The 20,536-nt window shown below is 39.7% G+C and overlaps 1 protein-coding gene and 1 non-coding gene across 2 annotated transcripts in view; one reads left to right on the top strand and one right to left on the bottom strand.

Annotated features, from left to right (window-relative positions):
• The window catches only part of PDE8B (phosphodiesterase 8B), a 149,175-nt gene that overhangs the window by 105,900 nt on the left and 22,739 nt on the right, over positions 1 to 20,536 (bottom strand). The window contains exons 5-6 of the mRNA XM_089909039.1: positions 14,844 to 14,932; positions 8,004 to 8,082 (exon numbers count right to left, since the gene is read on the bottom strand). Coding sequence (XP_089765165.1) covers positions 8,004 to 8,082; positions 14,844 to 14,932 — 168 coding nt within the window. The remainder of the gene's footprint in view (positions 1 to 8,003; positions 8,083 to 14,843; positions 14,933 to 20,536) is intronic.
• Positions 13,219 to 13,325, top strand: LOC115801652 (U6 spliceosomal RNA). The gene has a single exon (XR_004021967.1). It is a non-coding gene; the product is annotated as a U6 spliceosomal RNA (small nuclear RNA).

Genomic DNA, 20,536 nt, shown 5'->3' with positions numbered 1-20,536 from the left:
TGGGAAGCCTGACGTGGGGCTCAGAACCTTCACTCCAGTGGGTGGACTTCTGTGGTATAAGCGTTCTCCAGTCTGTGAGTCACCCACCCAGCAGTTATTGGATTTGATTTTACTGTGATTGCGCCCCTCCTACTGTCTCATTGTGGCTTCTCCTCTGTCCTTGGACGTGCGGTGTCTTTTTTGGTGAGTTCCAGTGTCTTCCTGTCGATGACTGTCCAGCAGCTGGTTGTGATTCTGGTGTTCTCACGAGTTGGAGTGAGAGCACGCCCTTCTACTCTGCCATCTTCTTTTTCATTTATTTCTGATTTGATCTTTATGATTTCTTTCCTTCTGCTAACTTTGTGTTTTTTCTTCCTCTTTCTCCAATTGCTTTAGGTGTAAGATTAGCTTGTTTATGTGAGTTCCTCCTTTCTTTGGGAGAAACGATATATACGTTTTTCTCCTTTTGCTCTTTTTATGAGTGTGTATGTGTATGTTTCTGTGTGTGATTTTGTCTGTATAGCTTTGCTTTTACCATTTGACTTAGGGTTCTCTCTGTCCGTTTTTTCTTTTTTTTTTTAGTATAATTTTTAGCACTTGTTACCATTGGTGAATTTGTTTTTTTGGTTTGGCTGTGCTCTTCGTTACTTCTTCTTTTTTTTTTTTACTTTTAAATTCTTTTCTATTTTTAATAATTATTTTAATAACTTTATTTAATTAATTAATCTATTTATTTATTTATTTATCCCTTTTATTCTGAGCCGTCTGGATGACAGGGTCTTGGTGCTCCAGCCGGGTGTCAGGCCTGTGCCTCGAAGGTGGGAGAGCCGAGTTCAGGTCCACCAGAGGCTTACCAGCTCGACTTAATATTAAATGGAGAAAATCTCCCAGAGATCTCCATGTCAATGCTAAGACCCAGATCCACTCAACAACCAGCAAGCTACAGTGCTGGACACCCTATGCCAAACAATTAGCAGGACAGGAAAACTACCCCACCCACTAGCAGAAAGGCTGTCTAAAGTCATAATAAGGTCACAGACACTCCAAAACACACCACTGGACGTGGACCTGCCCACCAGAAAGACAAGATCCAGCCTCGTCCATCAGAACACAGGCACTAGCTCCTTCCACCAGGACGCCTACAGAACCCACTGAAAAAACCTCACCCACTGGGGGCAGACACCAAAAACAACAGGAACTACAAACCTACAGCCTGCAAAATGGAGACCCCAAACACAGTAAATTAAGCAAAATGAGAAGACAGAGAAAAACACAGCAGACGAAGGAGGAAGGTAAAAACCTACCAGATCAAACAAATGAAGAAGAAATAGGCAGTCTACCTGAAAAAGAATTCAGAGTAATGATTGTAAAGGTGATCCAAAATCTTGGAAATAGAATGGAGAAAATACAAGAAACATTTAACAAGGACCTAGAAGAACTAAAGAGCAAACAAACAATGATGAACAACACAATAAATGAAATTAAAAATTCTCTAAAAGGAATAAATAGCAGAATAACCAGGGCAGAAGAACGGATAAGTGACCTAGAGGATAAAACAGTGGAAATAACTACCACAGAACAGAATAAAGAAAAAAGAATGAAAAGAATTGAGGAAAGCCTCAGAGACCTCAGGGACAACATTAAATGCACCAACATTCGAATTATAGGGGTCTCAGAAGAAGAAGAGAAAAAGAAAGGGACTGAGAAAATATTTGAATAGATTACAGTTGAAAACTTCCCTATTATGGGAAAGGAAATAGTTAATCAAGTCCAGGAAGTGCAGAGAGTCCCATACAGGATAAATCCAAGGAGAAACACAGCAATACACACATTAATCAAACTATCAAAAATTAAATACAAAGAAAAAATATTAAAAGCAGCAAGGGAAAAACAACAAATAACATACAAGGGAATCGCCATAAGGTTATCAGCTGATTTTTCAGTGGAAACTCTGCAAGCCAGAAGGGAGTGGCAGGACATATTTAAAGTGATGAAAGGGAAATACTTACAACCAAGATTACTCTACCCAGCAAGGATCTCATTCAGATTCGAGAGAGAAATTAAAATGTTTAGAGACAAGCAAAAACTAAGAGAATTCAGCACCACCAAACCAGCTTTACAGCAAATGCTAAAGGAGGTTCTCTAGTCAGGAAACACAAGGAAAGGAAAAGACCTACAAAAACAAACCCAGGACTTCCCCGGTGGCGCAGTGGTTGAGAGTCTGCCTGCCAATGGAGGGGACATGGGTTCATGCCCCAGTCTGGGGGGATCCCACATTTCACGGAGCGGCTGGGCCCGTGAGCCGTGGCCGCTGGACCTGCCCATCTGGAACCTGTGCTCCACAATGGGAGAGGCCGCGGCAGTGAGAGGCCCGCGTACCGCATAAAAAAACAAAAACAAAAACAATTAAGAAAATGGTAATAGGAACATAGATATCAATAATTACCTTAAATGTAAATGGATTAAATGCTCCAACCAAAAGACACAGACTGGCTGAATGGGTACAAAAACAAGACCCATATATATGTTGTCTACAAGAGACCCACTTCAGACATACAGACACATACAGACTGAAAGTGAGGGGATGGAAAAAGATATTCCATGCAAATGGAAATCAAAAGAAAGCTGGAGTAGCAATTCTCATAACAGACAAAATAGAAATTAAAACAAAGACTATTACAAGAGACAAAGAAGGACATTACATAATGATTGAGGGATCAATCCTAGATTAAGATATAACAATTGTAAATATTTATGCACCCAACAGGTGAGCACCTCAATACATAAGGCAAATGCTAAAAGCCATAAAAGGGGAAATCGACAGTAACACAATCATAGTAGGGGACTTTAATACCCCACTTTCACCAATGGACAGATCACCCAAAAAGAAAATAAATAAGGAAACACAAGCTTTAAATGATACATTAAACAAGATGGACTTAATGACATTTATAGGACATTCCATCTAAAAAGAACAGAATACACATTTTTCTCAAGTGCTCATGGAACATTCTCCAGGATAGATCATATCTTGGGTCACAGATCAAGCCTTGGTAAATTTAAGAAAATTGAAAACATATCAAGTATCTTTTCCAACCATAACGCAATGAGACTAGATATCAATTAGAGGAAAATATCTGTAAAAAATACAAACACATCGAGGCTAAACAATACACTACTTAATAATCAAGAGGTCACTGAAGAAATCAAAGAGGAAATCAAAAAATACCTAGAAACAAATGACAACACAAACACAATGACCCAAAATCTATGGGATGCATCAAAAGCAGTTCTAAGAGGGAAGTTTATAGCAATACTTCCTACCCTATGAAACAAGAAACATCTCAAATAAACAATCTAACCTTACACCGAAAGCAACTGGAGAAAGAAGAACAAAAAAACCCCAAAGTTAGCAGAGGGAAAGAAATCATAAAGATTGGATCAGAAATAAATGAAAAAGAAATGAAGGAAGCAATAGCAAAGATCAATGAAACTAAAAGCTGGTTCTTTGAGAAAATAAACAAAATTGATAAACCATTAACCAGACTCATCAAGAAAAAATGGGAGAAGACTCAAATCAATAGAATTAGAAATAAAAAAGGAAGTAACAACTGACACTGCAGAAATACAAAGGACCACAAGAGATTACTACAAGCAACTATATGCCAATAAAATGGACAACATGGAAGAAACTGTCAAATACTTAGGAAAGCAAAACCTTCCGAGACTGAACCAGGAAGAAATAGAAAATATAAGCAGACCAATCACAAGCACTGAAATTGAGACTGAGATTAAAAATCTTCCAACAAACAAAAGCTCAGCACCAGATGGCTTCACAGGTGAATTCTATCAAACATTTAGAGAAGAGCTAACACCTATCCTTCTCAAACTCTTCCAAAGTATAGCAGAGGGAGGAACACTGCTAAACTCATTCGACAAGGCTGCCATCACCCTGATACCAAAACCAGACAAAGATGTCACAAAGAAAGAAAACTATAGGCCAATATCACTGATGAACACAGATGCAAAATCCTCAACAAAATACTAGCAAACAGAATCCAACAGCACATTAAAAGGATCATACACCATGATCAAGTGGGGTTTACCACAGGAATGCAAGGATTCTTCAATATACACAAATCAATCAATGTGATACACCATATTAACAAACTGAAGGAGAAAAACCGTATGATCATCTCAACAGATGCAGCGAAAGCTTTTGAGAAAATTCAACACCATTTATGATAAAAACCATCCAGAAAGTAGGCATAGAGGGAACTTACCTCAACATCATAAAGCTCATATATGACAAACCCACAGCCAACGTTGTCCTCAGTGGTGAAAAACTGAAACCATTTCCACTAAGATCAGGAACAAGACAAGGTTGCCCACTCTCACCACTATAATTCAACATTGTTTTGGAAGTGTTAGCCACAGCAACCAGAGAAGAAAAAGAAATAAAAGGAACCCAAATCAGAAAGGAAGAAGTAAAGCTATCACTGCTTGTAGATGACATGATACTATATATAGAGAATCCGAAAGATGCTACCAGAAAACTACTAGAGCTAATCAATGAATTTGGTAATGTAGCAGGGTACAAAATTAATGCACAGAAATCTCTTGCATTCCTATACACTAATGATGAAAAAATCTGAAAAGAGAAATTAAGGAAACACTCCCATTTACTATTGCAACTAAAAGAATAAAATATCTTGGAATAAACCTACCAAAGGAGACAAAAGCCCTGTATGCAGAAAACTATAAGACACTGATGAAAGAAATTAATGATAATACAATCAGATGGAGAGATATGCCATGTTCTTGGATTGGAAGAATCAACATTGTGAAAATGACTATACTACCCAAAGCAATCTACAGATTCAATGCAATTCCTATCAAAGTACCACTGGCATTTTTCACAGAACTAGAATAAAAAATGTCACAATTTGTATGGAAACACAAAAGACCCCGAATAGCCAAAGCAATCTTGAGAAAGAAAAATGGAGCTGGAGGAATCAGGCTCCCGGACTTCAGACTACACTACAGAGCTACGGTAATTAAGACAGTATGGTACTGTCACAGAAACAGAAATACAGATCAATGGAACAGGATAGAAAGCCCAGAGAAAAAACCCATGCACATATGGTCACCTTATTTTTGATAAAGGAGGGAAGAATATACAATGGAGAAAAGACAGCCTCTTCTCTAAGTGGTGCTGGGAAAACTGGACAGCTACATGTAAAAGAATGAAATTAGAACTCCCTAACACCATACACAAAAATAAACTCAAAATGGATTAAAGACGTACATGTAAGGCCAGACACCATCAAACTCTTAGAGGAAAACATAGGCAGAACACCCTATGACATAAATCACAGCAAAATCCTTTTTGACCTACCTCCTAGAGAAGTGGAAATAAAAACAAAAATTAAAAAATGGGACCTAATGAAACTTAAAAGCTTTTTAGAGCAAAGAAAACCATAAACAAGATGAAAAGACAACCCTCAGGATGGGAGAAAATATCTGCAACTGACAAAGGATTAATCTCCAAAATTTACAAGCAGCTCATGCAGCTCAGTATCAAAAAACACAAACAACCCAATCCAAAAATGGGCAGAAGACCTAAATAGACATTTCTCCAAAGAAGATATACAGACTGCCAACAAACACATGAAAGAACGCTCAACATCATTAATCATTAGAGAAATGCAAATCAAAACTACAATGAGGTATCACCTCGCACCAGTCAGAATGGCCATCATCAAAAAATCTACAAACAATAAATGCTGGAGAGAGTGTGGAGAAAAGAGAACCCTCTTGCACTGTTGGTGGGAATGTAAATTGATACAGCCACTATGGAGAACAGTATGGAGGTTCCTTAAAAAACTCAAAATAGAACTGCCATATGACCTAGCAATCCCACTACTGGGCATATACCGTGAGAAAACCATAATTCTAAAAGAGTCATGTACCACAATGTTCATTGCAGCGCTATTTACAATAGCCAGGACATGGAAGCAACCTAAGTGTCCTTCAACAGATGAATGGATAAAGAAATTGTGGCACATATATACAATGGAATATTACTCAGCCATAAAAAGAGATGAAATTGAGTTATTTGTAGTGAGGTGGATGGACTTTGAGTCTGTCATACAGAGTGAAGTAAGTCAGAAAGAGAAAACCAAATACCATATGCTAACACATACATATGGAATCAGAAAAAAAAAATGGTTGTGAAGGCCCTAGGAGCAGGACGAGAATAAATACGCAGACCTACTAGAGAATGGACTTGAGGACACAGGGAGGGGGAAGGGTAAGCTGGGACAAAGTGAGAGAGTGGCATGGACATATATACACTACCAAATGTAAAATCAATAGTTAGTGGGAAGCAGCCACATAGCACAGGGATACAGGTCAGCTCGGTGCTTTGTGACCACCTAGAGGGGTGGGAAAGGGAGGGTGGGAGGGAGGGAGATGCAAGAGTGAAGAGGTATGGGGATATATGTATACGTATAGCTGATTCACTTTGTTATATAGCAGAAACTAACACACTATTGTAAAGCAATTATACTCCAATAAAGATGTTAAAAAAATAAATTAAAAAATAGAAAAGTAAAAAAAAGAATCCGTCTGCCAGTGCAGAGGACATGGGTTCGAGCCCTAGTCCTGTTAAAGGACTGTATGCAAGATTACAAGGCTGGTAGAGAGCAGAGACGCCCCTCTCCTCATCACTAAAATCACAACCCGGCTTCCCCGTAAAAGAGGGAGGTGCGAATTATCTCCTTTTCCCTGGATATCTCCCTGGTATACAAGTACATATGAATAAATTTCTGGGTTTTTCTTGTTAAAAAAAAAAAGAGAGAGAAGTGCAAAGCAAACGTGTTTCATGAACAGAATTGACTGTTCAAGTCCAGGTAGAAGTGGGAGAGCTGTGGGGTTTGTGCTCAGTCTGTAACAGAAACATGTCTGATTTCACTGTGGTTCAGGGCAGATCTGTGGGCAGGTGGGCCAGTAATAGGCAGCAACATGAGGAAGCCTTCAGACCCAGGTCATGGGACAGCCAGAAAAACAAATTCTAAAAATATAGCCCAACAGGGAACCAGGTAGGAAGGCTTTGGAGTCAGAAAGACATGGCTGGATGTTTTGGTTCCAGTATTTATTATTGAGGCTTTCCTTGGATAAGTTCCTTGGCCTTCCTGGGCCTCAGTTTCCCCATCTCTGTATTATCAGGCCCTATGTCTCTTTCATAGCGTTCCTGAATGCAAATGAGATAATCTCATGAGCGTGTTGATGACAGGGCCTGGGCACGGTGGGCTACTGATGTCATTGACCCCGTGTGAGGGCAGGGTATCTGTGTGTGCAATGGGGGTTTCACAGGAGAGCATGTGCGAGGCCCTGTTATGGGGCCACTTTGTGTTGGACACTGTCTTTGGTCTCTTCCGATGGTAGCAAATGGACCTCACACTCGGTGCCACTATGCAAACCAAGGGCAGTCAAGTCAGTGCCCATCAGTGGAAAGTCTACATTTCAGAGTATTTTTAAAGTGTAAACGTCTGACCTTCCAACAAATAGTAAGACAACTTTAATTCAATAAAGGTTTGTCTGCTATACACATTTCCTTAGGAAGATGGCTTTAGTATTATATAAGAGTGCTTTATAACTGGAATACCAACTGTAGGTAGATAACTGAGGACTGTCCACAACATTTTGTTCCCAAGGCGTGTGTAAGCAGTTACTCTACAATCCTGACATACTTCTGTATAAACAGTGCCTTCCTGCATAGTCTAAAGGGTTTACCTCATCTCTGCGAAAGAAACCGCAGGCTCCAATCTGAACTAATTTTTATTCTTCTTGAGTATCTAATTCTTAGCTTAAGAATATCAGTTTTCCTTGCCTACTTTGATGTTCCTTTCTCCAAAGAAAATGTGCTGAAATGTGAGAATTACAGCAAAGTGCTTGAAAAAGGATGGCGCAAACTAGAAGGGCTTTATTTTGACACCTGAAGATAAAAAGTGTCCCCATACCTGAATCACGTGGTCATCGCTTGTGATTTCTATGGCTTCATGACAGTGGTCTAATGCTGTAAACACTGAATTACAGGCCCTGAAAGTTGCAAAAGACTGATGTTAGTTCTGCTGGAAAACCATGAGCATTTCATCTGTCCATTTATCAAAGTAAACAGTTCCTCAGGTTCATTAAAACCAAGTACCTTTCGATATGTTTTGGGGAAAAAAAAAGAAACCTAGCCTTTCAAGCTAAATGAATAAACAATAGCATGCATGTCTATGCATATCATACAGAGAGAAGAATGTAATCTGGCAAAATCATCATGGATTGTGGAATGAACTCCGTATGTGCTGGATGAAACCTTCACACTGACACAAGAGAACAAAGATGCAGGAGATGGTCTCATAGGCCCCTATGTTCTATGTCAATGACATTCTTCTGTTCCATTCACAGCGGCAGTCATGGAGAAGTCCCATCCCCATCAATTAGAAAAATCTAATTAAGCCCAAATTAGATCTGAGGTATTCTGGCCTTTTGCAACAGACACAGAAATATTTTTTTCTTTTCTTACTTTTACGACCTAGATAAGCAAGCCTTTACGGTACTTGCTACACCCACCAGCCTGATGAAAGGCAAATACGGCTGAATTCCCCTTGCCTGGTTCATTTTACAGCTCTCCTGGTGGGCACTATTCTTGATGACCTTCCTTGTATATCTGGAATATTTGAAATCATTTCAATTTCTCAATTTCTTGGGCAACATTTTAACTACCTTCCAAATTTAGAGCAACTCCAAATACAGTAAGTTATTTACTATCTAACCCAGCAAGTATGTGGCTAGTTACTAGAGCTTTGTTATTTGTACTGGCTGTTTAAAGAATCCCAGTGAAGGCTTTCTTATACATTACCAAAAAAAAAGTTAATCTACTGGATTGATGTTTCTTCTTATAAAACGAACTCTTATAATGTTATTCATTTTTCCCTCTCATAAGGCATCTAACTTTGCCATTCTATTTTGAACTGTTTACAAGGGAGAGGGCAGAAGAAACTGGGTGAAACTTGGTTCGGTATTTGGCCAGTTATGGGACCTTGGGCAATGTTTTCTCTCTGCTGGCCCTCAGTTTCCTCATCTATAAAATGAAGATAACACATCTTACAGGTTGTTGTAAGAATCAAAACAGTTTATGTGAGGCGTGTCTCAAAATACTTGGGATGATATAAGAATTCAAGACATAGTACTTGTTATTTGTAAGATCTCAGAATAATATTTTTTGTTCTCTAAAGCTTTCAAAGGCTGTTGGTGAGAAGAAAAGTGAATTATAACCTATCTTTTCTCATGAGTGTATCTGAAATATCAAACCAAGAACTGCTTTCAATAATAGCAAGGCAGCCTGCACAGAAAGGGAAGGATTTTAGCCCATTGACGGGTAGTGCTCCTGTCGCTGCAGAGATGAAGACACAGGTGTGGGAGGGTAAGTAAAGTAAGTAATCATGATGCAGGTGAGTGGAGGAGAACATAACCCTAACCCCACTGATATTTCTGATGGGTGTGGGATGTTTTCTTATTTAAATGGCTCCAGCCTAGGGTTCTCAAAAAACTAAAAATAGAACTACCATATGACCCAGCAATTTCACTCCTGGGTATACATCCGAAAAAAACAAACACACTAATTCAAAAACATACATATACCCCAATATTCATAGCAGCATTGGTCACAATAGCCAAGATATGGAAGCAAACCAGGTGTCCATCGACAGATGAATGGATAAAGATGTGATATATATATATATACAATGGAATACTATTCAGCCATAAAAAAGAACAAAATTTTGCCGTTTGCAGCAACATGGATGGACTTGGAGGGTATTATGCTAAGTGAAATAAGTAGACAGAGAAAGACAAATACTGTATGATATCACTTACATGTGGAATCTAAAAAAAAAAAACAAAAAAACCCCAAACTAGTGAATATAACCAAAAAGCAGACTCACAGATATAGAGGACAAACTGGTGGTTACCAGTGGGGAGAGGGAAGGAGGGAGGGGCAATAAGGGGTAAGGGATTAAGAGGTACAAACTATTAGGTATAAAATAAGCTATAAGGATATACTGTATAACAATATTTTATAATAAATATAAATGGAGTATAACCTTTAAAAATTATAAATCACTATATTGTAACCTATAATATTGTACAGAAACTATACTTTAAATAAAAAAGTAAATAAAATAAAATAAATTGCTCCAGTCTACCTAATGTGAACTGTATATTGTCCTATTAGCATTGCTGCATTTGTAAACATGATCATTTAAAATGTGAAAAAGAATTCAAAGAGGACTTTAAAATTGTTACCAAAGTCACTACTGCATCACCTCTCATGAAGAGGCAAGTAAGAGCTAGTCTTATCCCAAGTTTGCTCCAGGCACTTGGGTCCAGAACCCAACTCGGCACAACGGGAAAGCGTTCCCTGTCGTCCAGAAGTATGATGTGGAAAAGCACAATCTGTGTGGGCTAGTTCCTTAGCTTTAGGAGCTGGATAATTAAGTGTTAAAACATTTGATCAAATGATAAATTCCCCTCTTGCCCAGGTATTTTCTTAAAGTACCTATGTGGCTCAATTAAGTATGTAAACAGCTACTTCAGAGTATGACTGTTCTTGTCAGTTCAACAGGCTGCCTCATACAAGATGTTAGCTCCAACTGCCAAAATGTATCTGTTAGATGTTCACTGCAAAGCTATACACCATCCTGTGAGAGTATAATGCCCAATGGGACAAAGCAGATCCTTATTGACAGTTAACGTGAAAGTATATTGGCAGGACGAGTAGATTATTGCCCCGGTGACAAACGCTAGTGGACTGCCATGTGTAGATCTAGGCTTTAAACCAATTTGGTTGATGGTTCTATTTAAATAAACCTGCAGCAAAATGAGGTAATCAATTTGAATCATGTTCCTAAAGTTTGGGAATTTAATTGCTTGTATTAATTATTAATATTCTTCATGCAGAAGAACCTTAGCTTTATTAATTTTCTGTTCTTGGGAAACCACGTAACTCTGCACCTCGACTGTATTTTAGTAGCCTTCAGTTTGAGAAGCTGGAAAATTGGAAAAAGCACAAGGGAACCAGAGCCCATGTAGCGCTAGTGATGTAACCATTTCCCCTTCATCTTCTTAAAAGTCTGTGAAGGTCTGCAGGGAAAAAGTAAATATTACAGGGACCCAGGTAAAAGTCTACAAAGAACATAGTGCTCTGATGGGGTGCAGAGTGCATCCGACTTAAAGCAGGGTGCCTGGATTCTACTCCAGCACTGCCACCCACATGTTGAGTAGCTGTGATCGTGCCCAGAGTCTTCCCGGCTCTCTCAGCATTCCTCTGTCAGTTGTCTGGGGCGATTGGGTTAACATGACCTCCTGTGTCCCTAACAAAGGCACCCCGGAATCTACTCAAACAAAACACAAACACCCCACCGCAGACACACACACACACAAGGGTAGGACTGGGCAAGGTGGTAGCGTACAGGGAGAAGACTCTGAACACAAAGCCACATCCCAGCAGGGGTTCGGGAGCAGCGGGGAGGGGGCTGTGGACTTGCTATCCACCAGCACCGCTCCTGGGCAGTGACGCAGCAGGGGCCGGTTACTTTAATCCATCACAGATCAGTTTCTACTTCCGCAACACAACGGGGCTGTCACGCAGAGCCCACGTGAGGATATAGTGCTCTATAAATACCAGTTAATAATGAGAGATGTAGTGTTCCACGGAATACTAAGGTTTGCCCATCAGAAACTGATTCTAAAATGAAGGACTGCTACTGTCTTAAGATTTGGAGTAAAATAAACATGATGATTTGGGTGTAACCCCTAGGTAACAGATATCAGACTGCCTAATGATGAAATAACAGCTCGTACTTGATTAGTGTAAACTCATCAGCTTAAACTCTCAATAAATAGCCAAACCTTATCTGATTTTGGTTAACATAGTTCTTTTCATGATAAAGAAGCATAAGAACATAAGCAATAAATGGTCATCAGTTAGCCCATACTTCCCTAGACATTCCCCCTTTCATGAGTTCTGTTCAATAAAGTAATTCATCACATGCACACAGAAATGTGATTTTGTTCTGTCTTTAAAAGTTATTCCTATATAATGGATTTTTTTAAATTAGGTATGTTATGTTTGATCACATGATCTATTTTTCTTGGTTAAGTAAATATGGTTACCATATATGAAGACTGGACAGAAGCGTCTGCCTTCAACATTCAACATTATCCTTGCAGTACAGACTGTCCTTGCAGAATGCTAGTAATGTCACATATTTAGCCGCAGCTGGGGGTGGAATTGCAGGGAAAAGTATTATATAATTAGACTATAATTATTCTGGCATTGTATAACAAAGAGCCTCATTTTCCCCATCTGCAGCAAGTGACAAAGTTGCCTGCCAACCTCGGGGGTGCAGGTAGATGCTTTAGACATCCTTTAATTCCCCAGGGAGCAGGGAAGACCATGGAGGGTCACTGTCCACCCCCATCCGCTGGGCCCAGATATCATACACCCAGGGAGAGTCAAACCACACACACACACACACACCATACTCCTCCAAAAGACAGAAAAGAAGTTGGAGACAGTTGAGGTACAACCAGCCAAAAGGCATCAAAAGAAACTGACCATTTAGTCCTCCTCTGTCTTCTCCTATGGAGAACTCTTGCCTTCCCTCCCCCTCTGCAGGGGTTGCTCTTGTGCTCGTTGCTTGGGGAGGTCCCAACCAGCCAAGCTGAAGCTGATGTGGAAGGTGAGGGGACTGGGCTTCTGGGCAAACCCACCTTCCTGGGACCGCTGCTGCCTGGGCGAGGTCCATTCATCAGCTTTACCTTGATTTGTATTAAGAACCTGAGCCTTTTCAATGAGCCCAACGCTCCCAAACAGCTCATCACTGAGGGGTGAGAAGTTATGGCACTCACAGAGTGTTGTGTAATTAGAACCTTGCCGAGTTCTGAACCTAGCGAGTCCTTGAAAAGTTTTCAGTGCCCTGGCTCTAAGCAGATTTCATCAGCACAGATAATTTGAAGCCCTTTCATTTAGCCCTGGTGCTGCCTGGGGATGTTTATCTCAAACGGCCAGCCCTGCCTTTGCCACGCCCCCCATGGGCAAGGCGCCTTCTGACCTCTTACATGTGCCATCACATCGAATGCTGCCTAAGAAAACTCAAGTAGTCATTTAAAATAAAATGAGGAGTGCTTGCTTCCGCAGCACATGTACTAAAACTGGAACGATACAGAGAAGATTAGCATGGCCCCTGCGCCAGGATGACAAGCAAATTCGTGAAGCGTTCCATATTTTTATAAAAAATGTGATACTAAAATAAATAAGTAAATAAAATGAGGGAATTACCTATCAAAGCAATAAGGTGTCTGCTGTTCATTTTTGTTGTAGAAAACGCAAGGTTGAAGAATTAAACCAAAATGAAATCTCTTTTCCTAATCCTATTTATTGTGAAAACATCTAAAATAAAAGTACAAAGTCTTTTTACCCTAAATAAAAACAGAAGAGAGCCCCAGGAATAAAAACAATTAATGTACAATTAAAACTCATAAATTGCTATAGTAAAGGCAATGCGGTTTTCTTACGAAATTCTATGAAGTTCTCTGCAGGTAATAAATATATGGATACAAAGAAACCAAGGGATTTAACTGACACTCAAAAATCTTTGGCAATCTTCCTTACCAAAGAATTTCCACTGGTTTGAGATTCCTTTTTTTAATACTTTCCCACCTCAAAAGGGACTGTTTATCCCCACACTTAATTTCTTAGAGCTCTCTATCCACCAAACAGTTGACTTCCCTGAGCAGGGTGAACCCCAGAAGGGCCTGCCTCTGGGGGTTCATGCCAATCCATTTTTCTTCCAAGGGACAGAGGAGGGCTCTGAAAAGTTAAGTTTAGAAAGGGTTCTGGTCTCTTTGAATGCAAATTCAGTAATCAAGGTAAGAAGTATAACCATTTCAATGAGATGCTATCCTTATTTTTCACTGAGCCTGAAAGCCTTGTGACCCCTCAGTGGGCCAGAGAGAGAAGCCAGAGCCCTTCTGGCATCCCATAGCCTGGAGCCACTTGGGACTGGTCTCCCAGAGGCCGCGGGCTATGAAGAGCCTCTTCTTTTCCCCTGCTCTCTCTGCTGAAGCAGGGCAGGTTGAAGAAATCAGGGTCCTAAGAGTGTGCTGGAGTAGAGCCTGAACAAAACCAGGCATGGGCTACAACTCTGATACTCCAAGACGTCCCAGAAGCAGAGCATCCTAGCACCGAGACGCTGAGAGAATCTGTTCATCTCAGAAGTAAGCACCAGAGAGAAGTTCTTAAAGCACTAGGCATGCGTAAAGAGACTTAAAATCAGTTTCTTGAAGATACTTCATGCATATTGAGGCCACAAGCAGGCCTCATGAAATTGCTATCATGGATACGTAGCAATTACCATAGTTAGCATAATAAATATTCCCACGGGTTTGCCCCTATCTATAACAATCCAAGTAGGAATTTATAAATGTTGCAAGTACAAAGTCATCCTCAAAGGCTATTCTTAATCTCGATCTAATTGTACAGAAGTTAAACAGTACTTTTCCTAGTGTATAATTTTAAAACTGCTGTAAATAGTGGAAAATACTGTCAAAAGAAGAAACGCCTTCAATTTATTTCATTATACCAATGGGCTCCCAGTTTAGACTCTGCCATTTACCAGCTACGGTTACTTGTTCAACAGCTTCAGAATCCCTGGGATTCCGCTAAGAACCAGTGAACCTCAGCCTGAGGACAGACAAGCTTTGCTACAGAATGGTTAACCTTGTATTCATCCTATTTTGCTACATACCTTAACTTGAACTGTGAGCGAACTTCCCCATGTTCTATTTGAATCAGTTCATTATAGCAAGCAATTATGCTGCTATTCTCCATAAATCTCTGGAAAAAAAGCAAAGGTAATACATAAGACATATACAATTACTTCTTAAATAGTCAAAGAAGCTTAACAGTTTCTCCAACCTCAGGTAACTCTGTTATATAAGACAACTAGTAGGTAAGATGAGATTAAATAAAACAGTTGTCAAGTGTTTGAAATGCTTGTTTAAATGTATAACAAACAAGAAAGCAGAAACATTGCATAGTTATTTATAACAAAGGTGGGAAAAACATTATGAACACTCACAGGAAAATAAACACACAAGGGATAGAACACCTCCCCCAGCCTTGCTAATTACTGAAACACCTGTGCTTCTGTTGCACTAAGGAAAGTCTTCTAAAACCTGAGCCTAGATGTGTTCACGGCGTGCCACACTACGAGTGATGTCTTCTGGTGGGGAGAGGCAGTCTTTGCTTCCTTCCTCATCTTCTGAGTGCCTAACGCATCCTGCCCCTTCTCATGTCTGTCTGACTGTCTGTCTGTCTCTCTCACATACACACACACACACTCTCTTCCACACATCTATCATGGATGGCTTCTCCCTGTGGAATATCTGAGAAGCTCCCTGACTTTCCCTGTGCCTCTGGTCCCCACCAGCCCAGGAGGAAGCTGGGAAGGGCTAAGGACAGAGGGGGAACCATGAAAACACACAGAGGGAAATACTTTCTATTTACAAAGCAAAGTTAAACATGGTGAGGTTCTGGTTCAGCTTCTGGACAGGTGGAGATGATGTGTCAGTCTGTAACTGAGCTCTGAGTGGTGTTAGCTGATGCTTCATGAAGTACAAAAAAGGATCTGTGATAAAATAAGTCTTTGAAAAGGTTGGGATAAACAGTTTCCTTTGTTTTAAAACGAAAACCTCAGAAGTAAACTTTTGTTGACTAAGTCTAATTTATTTGCCTTAGGCTTTTATTACGCCTCTGTGTCTATGTGTGTAAGTATATATTTTATATGTATATATTTATATATATATAAAATCATTCTATATTTTCACTTTCATGTTTACATAGTAACGTTTTTCCTTTTTTCCTTTTTATTTATTTGTTTATTTAACATCTTTATTGGACTATAATTGTTTTACAATGTTGTGTTAGTTTCTGCCGTATAAAAAAGTGAATCAGCTATACATATACATATATCCCCATAACCCCTCCCTGTAGCGTCTCCCTCCCACCCTCCCTATCCCACCCCTCTAGGTGGTCACAAAGCACCGAGCTGATCTCCCTGTGCTATGCGGCTGCTTCCCACTAGCTATCTATTTTACATTTGGTAGTGTATATATGTCAATGCCACTCTTTCACTTCATCCCAGCTTATCCTTCCCCCTCCCCGTGTCCTCGAGTCCATTCCCTACATCTGCATCTTTATTCCTGTCTGGCCCCTAGATTCGTCAGAACCAATTTTTTTCTTAGAATCCATATATATGTGTTAGCACACGGTATTTGTTTTTCTCTTTCTGACTTACTTCACTCTGTATGACAGACTCTAGGTCCATCCACCTCACTACAAATGACTCAATTTTGTTTCTTTTTATGGCTGAGTAATATTCCATTGCATATATGTGCTACATCTTCTTCATCCATTCATCTGCCGATGGACACTTAGGTTGATTCCATGACCTGGCTGTTGTAAACAGAGATGCAATGAACACTGTGGTACATGACTCTTTTTTTTTTTTTTCTTTTTTGCGGGACACAGGTCTATCACTGTTGTGGCCTCTCCCATTGCGGAGCACAGGCTCTGGACGCGCAGGCTCAGCGGCCATGGCTCACAGGCCCAGCCGCTCAGCGGCATGTGGGATCTTCCCAGACCAGGACACGAACCTGTGTCCCCTGCATCAGCAGGCGGACTGTCAACCACTGCGCCACCAGGGAAGCCCTACTTCTTCTTTTTTTATTTGGATTCCTTTTCTTTCTTTTTCTTCTCTGATTGCTGTGGCTAAAACTTCCAAAACTGTGTTGAATTTTGTCAACAGCTTTTTCTGCATCTATTGAGATGATCATATGGCTTTTCTCCTTTAGTTTGTTAATACTGTCTATCACATTGATTGATTTGCATATATTGAAGAATCCTTGCATTCCTGGGATAAACCTCACTTGATCATGGTGTATGATCCTTCTAATGTGCTGTTGGATTCTGTTTGCTAGTATTTTGTTGAGGATTTTTGCATCTGTGTTCATCAGTGATATTGACCTATAGTTTTCTTTTTTTGTGAACACCTTTGTCTGGTTTGGGTATCAGGATGATGGCGGCCTCATGGAATGAGTTTGGGAGTGTTCCTCCCTCTGCTATATTTTGGAAGAGTTTGAGAAGTTTTGGTGTTAGCTCTCCTCTAAATGTTTGATAGAATTTGCCTGTGAAGCCATCTGGTCCTGGGCTTTTGTTTGCTGGAAGATTTTTAATCACAGTGCTTGTGATTTTTAATTTCAGTGCCTGTGATTGGTCTGTTTATATTTTCAATTTCTTCCTGGTTCAGTCACAAAAGGTTGTGCTAAGAATTTGTCCATTGCTTCCAGGTTGTCCATTTTATTGGCATATAGTTGCTTGTAGTAATCTCTTGTGGTCCTTTGTATTTCTGCAGTGTCAGTTGTTGCTTCTCCTTTTTCATTTCTAATTCTATTGATTTGAGTCTTCTCCCTTTCTTTCTTGATGAGTCTGGTTAATGGTTTATCAATTTTGTTTATCTTCTCAAAGAAACAGCTTTTACTTTTATTGATCTTTGCTATTGTTTCCTTCATTTCTTTTTCATTTATTTCTGAGCTCATCTTTATGATTTCTTTCCTTCTGCTAACTTTGGGGGTTTTTTGTTCTTCTTTCTCCAATTGCTTTAGGTGTAAGGTGAGATTATTTATTTGAGATGTTTCTTGTTTCTTAGGGTAGGATTGTATTGCTATAAACTTCCCTCTTAGGACTGCTTTTGCTGCATCTCGTAGGTGTTGGGTTGTCGTGTTTTCATTTCTTACTAGGTATTTATGATTTCCTATTTGATTTCTTCAGTGATCTCTTGGGTATTTAGTAGTGTACTGTTTCACCTCCATGTGTTTGTATTTTTTCCAGATTTTTTCCTGTAATTGATACCTAGTCTCATAGCATTGTGGTCGGAAAAGATACTTGATATGATTTCAATCTTCTTATATTTACCAAGGCTTGATTTGTGACCCAAGATATGATCTATCCTGGAGAATGTTCCATGAGCACTTGAAAGTGTATTCTTTTGTTTTTGGATGGAATGTCCTATAAATATCAATTAATTCCATCTTGTTTAATGTGTCATTTAAACCTTGTGTTTCCTTATTTATTTTCATTTTGGATGATCTGTCCATTGGTGAAAGTGGGGTGTTGAAGTCCCCTACTATGATTGTGTTACTGGCGATTTCCCCTTTGGCTGTTAGTATTTGCCTTATGTATTGAGGTTCTCCTATGTTGGGTGCATAAATATTTACAATTGTTATATTTTCTTCTTGGATTGATCCCTTGATCATTATGTAGTATCCTTCTTTGTCTCTTCTAATAGTCTTTATTTTAAAGTCTATTTTGTCTGATATGAGAATTGCTACTCCAGCTTTCTTTTGATTTCCATTTGCATGGAATATCTTTTTCATCCCCTCACTTTCAGTCTGTATGTGTCCCTAGGTCTGAAGTGAGTCTCTTGTAGACAGCATATATACAGGTCTTGTTTCTGTATCCATTCAGCCAGTGTGTGTCTTTTGGTTGGAGCATTTAATCCATTTATGTTTAAGGTAGTTATTGATATGTGTGTTCCTATGTTACCATTTTCTTAATTGTTCGGGGTTTGTTATTGTAGGTCTTTTCCTTCTCTTGTGTTTCCTGCCTAGAGATGTTCCTTTAGCATTTGTTGTAAAGCTGGTTTGGTGCTGCTGAACTCTCTTAACTTTTGCTTCTCTGTAAAGGTTTTAATTTCTCCATCAAATCTGAATGAGATCCTTGCTGGGTAGAGTAATCTTGGTTGTAGGTTTTTCCCCTTCATCACTTTAAATATGTCCTGCCACTCCATTCTGGCTTGCAGAGTTTCTGCTGAAGATCAGCTGTTAACCTTATGGGGATTCCATGTATGTTAATTGTTGCTTTTCCCTTGCTGCTTTAAATATTTTTTTCTTTGTATTTAATTTTGATAGTTTGATTCATATGTGTCTTGGCATGTTTCTCCTTAGATTTATCCTATATGGGACTCTCTGAGCTTCCTGGACTTGATTGTTTCCTTACCAATATTAGGCAAGTTTTCAACTATAATCTATTCAAATATTTTCTCAGTCCCTTTTTCTCTTCGTCTTCTGGGACCCCTATAATTCGAATGTTGGTGCGTTTAATGTTTTCCCAGTGGTCTCTGAGACTGTCCTCAATTCTTTTCATTCTTTTTTCTTTATTCTGCTCTGCAGTAGTTGTTTCCATTATTTTATCTTCCAGGTCACTTATCTGTTCTTCTGCCTCAGTTATTCTGCTATTGATTCCTTCTAGAGAATTTTTAATTTCATTTATCGTGTTGTTCATCATTGTTTGTTTGCCCTTTAGTTCTTCTAGGTCTTGTTAAATGTTTCTTGTATTTTCTCCATTCTATTTCCAAGATTTGGGATCATCTTTACAATCATTACTCTGAATTCTTTCTCAGGTAGACTGCCTATTTCCTCTTCATTTGTTAGGTCTGGTGGGTTTTTACCTTGCTCCTTCATCTGCTGTGTATTTCTCTGTCTTCTCATTTTGCTTAACTTACTGTGTTTGGGGTCTCCTTTTCACAGGCTGCAGGTTCGTAGTTCCCATTTTTTTTGGTTTCTGTCCCCAGTGGGTAAGGTTGGTTCAGTGGCTTGTGTAGGCTTCCCGGTGGAAGGTACTGGTACCTGTGTTCTGGTGAATGAGGCTGGATCTTTTCTTTCTGGTGGGCAGGACCATGTCTGGTGGTGTGTTTTGGGGTGTCTCTGAACATATTATGATTTTAGGCAGCATCTCTGCTACTGGGTGGGGTTGTGTTCCTGTCTTGCTAGTTGTTTGGCATGGGGTGTTCAGCACTGGAGTTTGCTGGTCGTTGGGTGGAGCTGGGTCTTAGCGTTGAGATGGAGATCTCTGGGACAGCTCTCGTCGACTGCTATAACGTGGGGCCGGGAGGTCTCTGGTGGTCCAATGTCCTGAACTCGGCTCTCCCACCTCAGAGGCTCAGGCCTGACAGCCAGCCAGACTTCCCTTTTGGGAAGTCTGAGGTCTTCTGCCAGTGTTCAGTAGGTGTTCTGTAGGAGTTGTTCCACATGTAGATGTATTTTTGATGTATTTGTGGGGAGGAAGGTGATCTCCATGTCTTAGTCCTCTGCCATCTGGAAGGTCCTACCATAATTTTTTATAATTCTTATTTTTCTTTAGGTCTCCTAAGAACTTCCAGTGTGGTTAAGATCAGCCTTCTGTTAGGTGATGGTTTCTAAACACTGGAGCACTTTGTTTGCACATAAGTGGCACTCAGTAAGTGTTTTGTAGACTAAGGGCAGTGGGAAAATATTTGGGGAATTTTCTAGACTATGATTAACCCCGAAATCTGAAATAAATTGAGTGAACCAAGAACAGTGGTCTTCAAACTTCAACATGCTAAGAATAACCTGGGTGTTT

This window comes from Delphinapterus leucas, chromosome 3, assembly GCF_059928025.1.
Source record: "Delphinapterus leucas isolate spDelLeu-1000000601 "Yukka" chromosome 3, BTC_Dleu_Yukka2, whole genome shotgun sequence".
NCBI lineage: Eukaryota > Metazoa > Chordata > Mammalia > Artiodactyla > Monodontidae > Delphinapterus > Delphinapterus leucas.
Note: the sequence above shows the minus strand (reverse complement) of the source record. Positions and strands in the feature narration are given on the sequence as shown.